Source organism: Nicotiana attenuata, chromosome 7 (genome assembly GCF_001879085.1).
Source record: "Nicotiana attenuata strain UT chromosome 7, NIATTr2, whole genome shotgun sequence".
In the NCBI taxonomy this organism is placed as follows: Eukaryota; Viridiplantae; Streptophyta; class Magnoliopsida; order Solanales; family Solanaceae; genus Nicotiana; species Nicotiana attenuata.
In genome coordinates, this window is record NC_031995.1 from 112,120,274 (window position 1) to 112,132,313 (window position 12,040).

General features: G+C 39.4%; 1 protein-coding gene across 1 annotated transcript; it reads right to left on the reverse strand.

The window, feature by feature from the left end:
- LOC109230369 (secoisolariciresinol dehydrogenase-like) lies at positions 2,019–8,541 on the reverse strand. Its single transcript, XM_019395874.1, has 4 exons — positions 8,283–8,541; positions 8,060–8,085; positions 7,922–8,016; positions 2,019–2,903 (listed from the first exon to the last, which is right to left on the reverse strand). Exons 1-4 carry the CDS (start codon positions 8,539–8,541, stop codon positions 2,087–2,089), a joined length of 1,197 nt encoding a protein of 398 aa, XP_019251419.1. The 3' UTR covers positions 2,019–2,086.

Here is a 12,040-nt window from a genome sequence, read left to right on the forward strand (position 1 = left end):
AATTGCGTGTTACAATGTGTGTTACAAAAGAAAAAACTTGCTCTTTATATAGTAGGAGAGTTCCAACTCTAGTATAAGTCTAAAAAAGGTAAAAGTTTTCTTTTCCCGGTTATTGTTGATCCATGATCGACATCGAGTGAGATTCGCGCCGTGATATCCGATTGAGGGCAGGTATTACGGTCCTCTATCCTTCATGCATAACCGTCCACCGTGTCTCCCGAGGTCGAGAACTTACACTCGGCCTAGGGTGCGTCGTTTTACGATGTCCGATATCGGATATACCGTTCACTCTTCCAGGATCTCGATACGAAGTGCCTTTGACCTTGATTACAATCTCCCGTATCCGTGCTCCCCCTTTGTTCTCTCATCGGAGATTTGGGATTGACATTGCCCCCGATTTTACTCGTACACACACCTGAACTTGCTCAAATCCAATATTTTAAACCCTTCTAGCTGTTGACCGAACTTATATGGCAGTGATATATATGAACTGGACAAAATATATGATATACACGTGTTTGACTAGCGTGAATTGGTGAATTTAACTTTAGTAATGATTAATATAAATTTAAAAAAATAAGAAGAAAAGGCAAAAGAAAAAGGGGTAAAAGGTCTGAGAAAAAAGGGATCCCATTTTTGTTTCAAACTCAGCCACCCACCCAACCTTTGTTATTTGTTTTTGCTGCCACCATCTCCTCATCTCTCCGTCACCATTCTATTTTTTCAACCAATAATATCAAATACTACTCTATGCCAAATTCCTAATTGAATAATTTTTTTTTGTGGGGTGGGGGTGGGGGTGGGGGGGGGGTTTCCTCGTTTCGTCCAACTCAGTTCAATTCTTAGCTACCAAACTGTCTCTTTTGCTGTTTATTCTAATTTGTTTTATATTTATATTCTAAAAAGAAAATTGATTGTCTAATTGGATTTTAATCCTTCAATTTTTTGTATTTTGGGTGAGCTTTGGGATTTGATTGACTTATCTTTATATTCCAAAGAACAACAAAAAACTCAATATGTTATTCTATTTGAAGTCCTCCATCTTCCTGTAATTTCGGAATCATTTTTGAATCCTCTTTGTGGGTTTTGATTCAAAATGGGTTATGAAGAATTTGTTGAAATCAATTATGTATGACGTTGCAACTAATGTGGATCTAATGTGTCATTCACGTATGAGAAATTAAGATACATGCAGGGTTGGAAGGTGTTTAAAAGAGTATATTCAAATAAGTTAAGTGTCTCAATGAATCTTCATGAAGTAGGAGGCCGAGATATTAAATCGATGCAAGTAGAGATGCCAACTCTATTCATTAAACACCTCAGTAACACCTAGTAAAAACGAAAGTGTGTTCAATTCACATCTCTACGTAATATTGGCATAGGAATATCTAAACAAGCTAACACTCCTAAGAATTAACACCCAATCTAATGTAAGTGCACGAGCAAAGAATAAGACTTAGAGCCTGTTTGGCTAAGCTGATTTAGAGTAGCTGATAAGCATTAGGTGCTGAAAAGCACTTTTAAGTGCTGAAGCTGATTTAAAAAATAAGCAGTTACGTGTTTGGATAAAAGTGCTGAAATTAATAATATGCAGCTAAAGAACTGGGTATACGAAGAGTTTTGTTTTAAAAATAAGTATTTTAGGGATAAAATAGTAAATATTTTGGTCAAACTTAAACTGCTTATAAACTGAAATTTGATAAGTTGGGGGAGACCAACTTATGACTTTTGGCTTATTTTTTTTGGCTTATAAGCACTTAACTTATAAGCACTTTTAATTTTACCAAACGCGTAGATAAGCTAAAAAGTGCTTATAAGCCAGTTTGACCAGCTTATAAGCTTAGCCAAATACCCTCTTAATCCCAACCAATTCGTCTCCTTAATAATCCTTGCTTTATTGTTATCGAATTCATAATTTCCATATTGGATAGGTTGATCAATCAAATGATCTGATCAATATCATTTGAATACAACATATATATAAGATTGTCTTGTCTCTAATTATTTATAATCCCACTTGATTTAATAAGCATTGCTTTTACAAGATCCGTTCCTCCTCCTCCTCCAAGCAAATAGTTTCACTGTTTTAATTATTGGTGGTCTGATGAGTAGTAGATGGGAACAATTTGTTGTAGGCTAAACCCACATTTGTGGTGCTAAAACCACCGTCAAGAACTAAATTCATTCCACTTACATATTTGGAATCATCACTTGCCAAATAGAGCACTGCTTTTGCCACCTCCTCTTCATCTAATAATGCTCCTTTCAAATTTCCTGCTTCTGCAAACAATTTGTCTGCTATTTGTTTATCAGCTATTCCAAGCCAATTTAACGCAAGTGGTGTGCCAACATAATGAGGAGAAACACAGTTAACTTTTATTCCATACTTACCTAATTCGACTCCAATGTTCTTGGAAAGTCCCAAAACTGCACCTTTTGATGCAGAATATGCGTGCGGGACTAGACCATAGACCACAGTCGCAGCACTTGCTGTGAATATAATGGAACCTTTTTTAGCCGGAATCATCACTCTAGCAGCATGTTTAGCGCAAAAGAAGGCGCCAACAATGTTTACATCGAACACGGTCTTAATTATGTCGTAATCGACTTCTAAGATGCTGGAAATTGGCTTACCTCCTATACCAGCATTACTGAACATTATGTCGAGCTTACCAAACTTTTCAATTGTTGCATCTACTGCATTTTGAACATCCGATTCAATCGCGACATTGCAATGGATAAAGATTGCCTTTTGTGTGCCAATCTCTTGTACTAAGGAAGTTCCGAGGTTGTCCTGAATGTCTGCAATTGTAACATTTGCACCATGTTGAACAAATAGCCTAGTTGTGGCTGCTCCTATGCCACTAGCTCCACCAGTTATAAATGCTACCTTACCTTCTAGCCTGCAAAAATAAGTTAAAATAGTGATTTCTAAGTGCACAGGAAAAGAAGAAGATTATGAATAAGGAAATAAAGAAAAGTTATGGGGTAGCCAACGAGAAACTTGATAACTAGCCGTGTGAACATGGGTAAGCATTTATAAGGGGCTGTATCTAGGAAGCAAGGTTCCAATTTTCATGTCCACGTCGGTGAAGTGGTACGTACTTCTTCATTCTTAATCAGCAGTTTAAGTTATAAAATCACTTTTGTAAGGGAGCAATTTACCCCCAATGTGAAATATTCTAGCACGAATTTGAATTTAATCGAACTCTAATGCAAATACTGATACTCTTGAATTAAATACCCCAAAAAAATAATCTTAATGCCTAAGTATTTAGAAGGGCCTAGAGCTATGGATGTGGACGCAAGGTTCGGAACCTTCATGCCTAGACAGTTGCTATCGTAGTTCTTTAGAAATGGGAAAATAGCATTTTTTATCCCTGTGTTATTGTCTTATTCTGATTTTGGCCCCTGTGATATTTCGACATTTCCAATTTAACCTTTAATTTGACACAAGGAGAAATTTTAATCGTTTAACTATCGGTGGTTAACGGAGATAATATTCCATTCACTGCTGCCAATGGCAGTTACGATTTTCTGTGTTCCTTTCTCTGTTCAAATGGTGAAACTTTATATTACATGATCCTGTAAGTTGAAACTGTAGCGATGGTAATTGTAATTGTTTTTTGCCAATGAATGCTTGACAATATTAAAGTGTGGTTACATAAGAAATATTTAAAGAAGGCAGAATAGCCTAAATGATACCTATACTTGTGTCACTTTGTCATCCCGGTCCCTGTATTCAATGAAGTTTCATCCAGACACCTAACCTCCGTCAAAACATGTATTTCAAACCCCTCTGACCATTGACCGAGCTTATGTGTCATTCATTTTGCTGAGTCACAAAAATGAGTGATAACACGCTCTAAAAAGGAGAGTGGATATATTTGTTTTGATTTACAAATATTAAAAATAATAAAGAATAACCATAAAAAAAAAGTAAATTAATTAATTTCCCAACCTAAGTACTGTTTCCCAACCCTTCTGTTCCCCCCGTTTCTCCCTGTCTTTTTCTCCCCCCCCCTCTTTCCTATCGTAACCCCCTCCCCCCCACCTCCCCACCCCCGCCCCTTTGTGGATAGTTAGGAACAAAATTAATAGTACAAAAAGGAGAAGAATTTTCTTTGAGGGAAGCTAAATAAGCAGACCTGTTAATGGGGTTAAAGTATTTAAAGATATCAAAAAGCTATGGCCAAGTAATTTTCATGTCCATTGTGGTTATGGATTTTCCAAAGGAGTCTGGTGAGTGGAGAAATAGGTGGTGGAGTCCACTAGTGATTATTTTCCAATGATCTGATTTTGCTTTGTGGTGGTTGGCAATGAAATACTTCCAGCGATGTAGTTCTTTATTTTCTAGTGATGGCATGCTGCTCGTTGGTTGTTGCCCCTTTTGCGTCTCATTAAATTCTAAGATTACACTGGTTTTACCTAGAATAGTGAGAGTAAAGAGATAAAGCAGGATAATTTTTTTTTTATCAAGATTGAAGAGTTTTATGCATATGAATTGGGGTTTAAGATTGTGCTCAAAAAGGAGGAAAGAGAGCAAAATGGTGGAGGTGACTCCAATTTCCGGGTTGTTTTCCCGTGATAAGGGTCGCCGACAGCATAGGAAGATGGGGATGGATTTGAAATATTATTAAAAATTAATTTTTAAATAAATAAGATGTGGCATTGATTTATCTGATGTGGACATGATATTTTCTCCACGTCAGGCGAGTGACCAACACGTAATGCCGAAGTGGTTTAAAATACATGTTTTGACTGAGTTTAGGTGTCTGGATGAAACTTCATTGAGTACATGGACCGGGATGACAAAGTAACATAAGTATAGGTGTCATTTAGGCTATTCTGCCTTTAAAGAAAGAAATAAATTAGAAACAGTGTTTTAAAAGGCTTTCTTGGAACTCGCTTTGGTGCTCACCCTATCAAAACGCCATGAGGCTCACATGTGAAGCTTAGTTCTGTGAGGCTTACCCCCAAGTGCCCAATTGTGCATCCAAAATACGCCTAATGCTCACCGCTCGGGCTCGCATAACAAGTTTTAGCGCAAATCATGTGTTAAATTCCCTAGTTAGCACCGTTGAGACCCAAAATTCTTTAACAAATGAATGATTAAAATTGTATTCATTTATAGAAATATGAAAATTTAGAGTAACTCAAAATAATAAGTCATAGCATGGCATATTTACTAATTCAAAACACCAGAGAGTGAATATCATTTAAATAACCAAAATTTACATCTTCGCTTACTATATGTATTCATACTTTTAGTTCTTTATCTATCAAAATTATCGAACTTTTACTATTTTGCGAGCAATTTATATTTACTCATGTGGAGTAATATTTTAAGTTCCAATATTGATGGAGTTTATTAACTATTAAGTAACTTTTAAAAAGGTAAATTGTGTAGTTTGATAATATCTTTTAAAATATTGTGATCTTTTAATTGTCTGAAAAACAAGACGTTGTAGTTGATTTTTATCTTATAGTAACTTTAACACTAATGTATTATTATATATTTATAAAGAAAATACTAGATATTTTATTTTTGTGACTTTTTTAAAATTATTTAAAATTTTTAAACTTTTAATGTACTTGTTGCTCGCAAACGCACACGCAAGTATACGTGGTCGTACAAGTAATATAGGATTGTAAGTCCAGATATCGTACCCACAAGGACTTGTGATTAACTATTTACCAAATTAAACTAAGACAATTAAACTATTCAAGAGATTCCTAAGGTGTAATTATTTAACTAAACTAATTTAGAGTAGTAAACTAAGAGATTAATGAAAATACGTCGGCAAGCTTAGATACGAATTCAATGGGCGAGAATATTCCAGAGCTATGTGTTAGATTTCGTTGAGTTTTTCACTTAAATTATCTAATTTATTGGTTGACAGGGTTAATATTACTAATACTACTCTCCCGAAGTACTACTCGCCAATTCAAGCTAACCTAGCACATATATTCCTATGGAGTTAGGATTAACAAGAATGCATTAATAATTCCCGTATAGTAACCAAGCAAGATGATTAGGTGTATCCCTATCGTAACAGCAAATCAGTTCCCGATACTCAGGTTCAAGATCTCGCTCTACTCAATCTTATATGCAATCTAGAATTCCCTTTCCCGAGTTCAATCCTAGATTCATAGATAGTATTCAATTAGTGATCAAGCAATAAAATAATTAAGCACAAGATTGAATAAATAAACCAATATGATAAACTAATAAGAACAATTCAATCTTCAAACTACAACGTTCATGTAGCACCCACAACTCTAAAACTAATAAACTATGAGATTAAAGAAAGAAGAGAAGAAAAACTAGTTAGAAGCCTCCTTCAAGCATGGTTTTCATTCTCCCCTCCAAAAGGGGCGTGCTCTCCTCCAAAATTTGTTAGATCCCTTCCAAATTAGGTTTAGACTTCTTTTTATACGAGTTGGGAGTGTGTAGGACCGAAATAACTTTGTCATGCGTGAAATAGGAGAATTCTCGTCACCCAGTGCCCAGGGTAGCGCGGGACACTAGCCCCGGCGCTGGAAAATTTTTGCATCTGTAAACTGTGCTACGGGTAGCATGGGGCGCTACCCAGGGCGGCCCGTTTTTTTTGTTTTGTTCCCTTTTTGCTTCAAACCGTGCACTTTCGTCCCGCATGCCTCCGGTTGACTCCTCCACATAAATATATCACGAATTAGAGTAAATTATTACATTCCACATCCAAAAATCTACGAAACATGAGTATAATGCGAGGCAATATGTATATAAATATACATACTTTAAAGCGAATATCAATACCCCACACTTAAACTCCTGCTTTCCCTCGAGCAATGAAACTATAAACTACACCCCAACAACGTACATCTCAACTAGAGAGGAGCAATTCAATTTTTTAACTATACACTCTACCTTTGACTATGGTCGATAATGGCAATCAAGCATGAATATACGAAATTCACATTCTTCCCATTTTAAACTTGCTAAGTATAAACATTTCAATTCAACCAATTCCAGCAACCTACCCATAACCACCTTATCTCAAGAGCCGACTTGTCACGATCCAAAACCATCCCTTCGTGATGGCACCTATTATAGAACTAGGCAAGACAACTATTCTGACATTCCCAACACTCTAATACTTTTAAAGATACGGAAGTAGTTAAATTTAAGGAAAACCTTTTAAAAAAAAAGAATAAGAAATCAGAACTCAATACAAAATCACTCCCAAAACCGGGGCATCACCGAGTAAATGAGAATCTACATAGGGATAGTTCTTGTCATGTACCTTCAGTTGTCTAGACGCGTAGGCAATCACCTACCGTTGTGCATCAACACCACGTCGAGACCAATGCGCGATGCATCACAATACATAGTGTAAGACCCCGAACCTATAGGCAATACCAACACTGAGGCTATAGTCAAAGCAGTATTGAGCTTTTGAAAGCTCTCCACACACTCCTCGGTCCACCTGAAGGGAGCACGTTCTGGGCCAGTCTGGTCATAGGTGCACTAGATGAGAAACCCTCTACAAATCGACGATAATACCCTGCAAAACCAAGAAAACTCCGGATCTCTGTAGCTGAAGACAGTCTGGGTCAACTCAGCACTGCTTCAATCTTCTATAGATCTACCTCGATCCCCTCACTCGATAATACATGACCCAAAAATGCCACTGAATCTAGTGAGAATTCACACTTCGAAAATTTTGCATATAATTTCTTTTCTCTCAAGGTCTGAAGCACGGTCCTCAGGTGCTGCTCATGATCTTCCCGGCTTCGGGAGTTCACCATAATGTCATCAATACACACAATGATGAATGAGTCAAGATAGGGCCGAAATACACTATTCCTCAAGTTCATGAATGCTGGTGGGGCGTTGGTCAGCCCAAATGATATCATAAGGAACTCGTATTGACCATACCGAGTCCTGAAGGAAATCTTTGGGATATATGGTTCCGGAATCTTCAACTGATGATAGCCTGAACGTAAGTCAATCTTGGAGTACACTCTAGCACCCTGTAGCTAATCAAATGGGTCATCAATACGTGGCAATAGATACCTGTTCTTCACCGTAACCTTGTTCAACTGGCGATAATCAATACACATGCGCATAGAACCACCCTTCTTATTTACAAACAATACTGGAGCACCCCAAGGCGACATACTGGACCAAATGAAGCCCTTATCAAGCAACTCCTGAAATAGCTCCTTTAACTCCTTCAACTTTGGTAGGGCCATATGATATGAAGGAATAGAGATGGGCTGAGTGCCCGGTAACAAACCTAGACCAAAGTCGATGTCCCTGTCGGGCGACATGCTCGGAAGATCCGTTGGGAATACATCTGGATAATCCCTCACTACCGGAACTGACTCGACGATTAGAGTATCAACATTGACATCTCTCACATATGCTAGATAAGCATCACAGCCCTTCTCAACCATCCGCTGAGCCTTTAGAAATGAAATAACCCCGCTAAGAAAATAATCTAAAGTACCTCTCCACTCTAGCCGCGGCAGACTTGGTATAGCCAACATCACCATCTTAGTGTGACAATCAAGGATAGCATGATAGGGCGAAAAATAATCCATGTCCAAGATAATATCAAAATCTACCATAATGAGCAACAATAGACCGGCTCTGTCTCAAAAACACCAAGAACAACTAAACACGACTGATACATACGGTCAATAACAATAGAATCTCCCATAGGTGTAGACAGATAGATAGGAGAACCCAAAGAATAACGGGACACACCCAAATACAGAGCAAAATAAGATGACACATATGAATAACTGGAGCCTGGATCAAATAAGACTGATGCATCTCTATGACAGATCGAAGCAATACCTATGATGACAGAGTCAGATGTAACTACCTCCTTCCTAGTAGGAAAAGCATAATATCTGTCCCGGTCTCCCCCTCTAGGGCGGGCTCTAGCTGCCTAACCTCCACCTCAAGCTGGCTGTGCAGGTTGAGTGGCAACTGGTGCGGTAACCATGTCCTGAGGAATTGGTGGAGCACGCGGAGCCTGAGTAGTATATGGAGGTTCACCCCTCCTAAGTCTGGGGCAATCCATCACCATATGAAGAGTGTCACCATACTCAAAATAAGCTCTCAGAGGGCGTGGCTACTGTGGCTGGCTCGGCTTGATCGGCTGGACTGACCGCTCCAAGCACCCCGTGCAGGAGGTGCACTAGACAGTAGCGGTGCATAATAGGGAGCCTGAGGCCTAGGAGTGGCCGGAATATCGCTGGAAGCTGGAAGTGCTGAATGAAAAGGGCGACTCCCATAGCCTCTACCATGACGAGCTGCAACTGGGGCACGAGTACCACTATATGTGCCAGAATCATGAGACCTCTTGGCCTCCTCCCCTCTCTCTCCCGAGTCAACATACCCTCCAATATCCTAGCGATCGCCACCACCTGCTAGTATGCGATGTCCATCTCCAACTCTCGCGCCATGCTAAATATGATACCAAGGTTGAGCCCCTCAATATATTGATGGACTCGCTCTCTGACAATAGAAAACAAGGCTGGCGCATGCCTAGCCAAATCACTGAACCGGACCGCATACTCCGACACGGTCATAAAACCGTGGCGTAACTGCTCAATCTCTACGCACCATGCATCTCTAAGACTCTGGGAAACTTAGTTCCTCAAGAACATAATTGAGAATTGAGTCCAAGTGAGTGAAGCTGCCTCGGCCGGACTACCCAACTCATATGCTTGCCACCACTGATAAGCTGCTCCCTTAAGCTGGAACGTAGTGAAAGCAACTCCACTAGACTCCACAATACCCATAGTACAGATGATACGGTGGCACTCCTCTAGAAAACCTTGGGCATCCTCTGGAGACAAGCCACTGAAAGTAGGAGGGTGGTACTTCTTGTACCTCTCGAGCCTGAGCTGCCCCCCCTCAAAAACTACTGCCCTAACCTTGGGCCAAACTGGGCCGACCGTCTGTACTAGTATGACCTCTAGAACCTAGCCAACCTGGACCCGCTGCTCTAGGGTTCGGGCGGCGGGAGTCTGTGCTCCTCTCCCGGCTTGAGATGTTGCAGGAACAAGTGGTATCAAACCTGCTTAAGCCAAAGTGCCGAATATGCTCAGAAATTGGGCGAGACTCTCTTGGAGAGCTGGTGCAGTAACAAGCGTCTCAAGTGCCTACTCTCCCACTGGAGCTACTGGTGGCTCCTATGTAGCAGCTCGTGCAGGTGCTCTGGATGCACCACGTGGACTTCCTTGGCCTCTACCCCCGCCTTGGCGTCTTGCGACTCTAGTAGGGGGCGCGGGTGTCTGGTCATTTGATCCAGCTGTACGTGTCCTTACCATCTATGAGAGAATATAAAGACAGAAATTTAGTTTCCTGAAGTAAAAAATTTTGCACGATAAGGAATCAAAGAAGTGAAGCTTTTCCTAATAGTTCTAGAGCCTCCCGAGGATAATTATTGACGTCTCCGTTGTCGCGCCCCCTTTTTTCCTCGCGGAGTCCGGGTTTCGACATTCATTGAGAACAACTCATTTCCTTTTGGAAATTGGGTATTTGAATTTTGAAGAGTCGCCACCTAACGGATTTAAGGCGCGTTAGGGCACCTAAAGCAAGTAACTCATGAAACCGGTTTGCATTACCAGAGACTTGGGTAAGGGCTCGAAATAACCTTGAGGGGAAGGTGTTAGGCACCCCTCGCAGTCCACAACGGTGGGCCCCGTCCGAACTCGAATTATGTGAATTAGTCATTTAAGAAACAAAGCACATAAACACATAAAGTTTATTTAAATAGGGTAAAGGGGGTCCTAGGTTTGTTGGCCTAAAGGATCACATCTGTACAATACTCGGTAAGCCTTCCTCAAATAGAGGGGTTACACGTGGCATTAGCGCACAGGTCATCATATCCTTTACTACCCAATTACCCTTCCCTTGGTCATAGCCTAAAGCATTCTAGCAACCTTAAGATATATCCTATGCATGCATTACCTGTCCCTTTACTTATACAGTCCAGGAGGTATTTAGGACTTCTAGTTAAGGTGGATCTAGACTCTCCTATAATAATTAAAAGGAGAAAATTCTAGGCGACAAACAAAATACGTAGGACTGGACCAAAGATAGAACAGTTAAAAGGTTCACATTTTACCTCCACAAATAGAGCATGCAAGTGCACGTCTCAAACAACAAATTTCGGATGTTTCAGAGAGGTCCTAGAACAGGATATCTAGGTGAGCATGACAAGCAGAAAATATGTAGCATTGTGTTAAGGCAAAGCGTTAAAGACCTAATTAGTTTGCCCACTGATTTTAGAATCTGTTGAATCTGGGTAGTTCACAAATATGCACAACAGAATTTCCAGTTTTTATAAGATTTTGATTAACTACAGGCTTGCCTAGGCGGAGATACCCTATAAACATGCTGTCTAAAATGTAATCAGGATCAATTTAAAACAAATTGTTTTGAACTTTTTAAGTCCTATAGGCATGCTGGTCTAGGACTGAACATTATAGAGCTGGTTTATATACATTTAATCCTAGAATATGATATCTAGGTGTTGGGATTGCTTTTAAACAGGATAGTTACTGATTTATGCGATGTAGACATGGTTTTAAAGTGAATGCAATAACAGTCCTAAAGCAGGATCTCTAATGCACATAACGAATGGACGTTTTTGTTAAGTATGATTATAACAGTAATTTAATAATAGAATTTCTAGGTGATCATGATTATGCAGAAGCAGAATTTCGTAACAAATGAGGTGATGAGCCTATAACATATTTTCTAGTATGCCAAACAATCCTAAGGCATGGTTTCCAAAGCAAGTAAACGTAATAAACCTAAGGCATGATTTCTAATGCAAGTAAATATAATAAACCTAAGGCATGATTTCTAATGCAAGTAAACATAATAAACCTAAAGCATAATTCTACACGATTTCTCTCACAAAAATTGTATAAGAATCCCTCACTTTACTAACTTGCCCAACTATCTGTTTACAAGGATTATTATTACTACACCATAATGAATTAACATAATAGAATAAAAGACTATACT

What these genes read in the sequence shown, in the direction of transcription:
- LOC109230369 (XM_019395874.1), bottom strand. Translation starts at nt 8,541, where the DNA reads ATGGTGATGTTGGCTATACCAAGTCTGCCGCGGCTAGAGTGGAGAGGT. An exon ending in GGACATCGACTTTGGTCTAG is followed by an intron (nt 8,086 to 8,282) that starts GTTTGTTACCGG and finishes GATTATCGCCAG; the next exon opens with TTGAACAAGGTTACGGTGAA. An exon ending in AAGATTTCCTTCAGGACTCG is followed by an intron (nt 2,904 to 7,921) that starts GTATGGTCAATA and finishes TTATTTTTGCAG; the next exon opens with GCTAGAAGGTAAGGTAGCAT.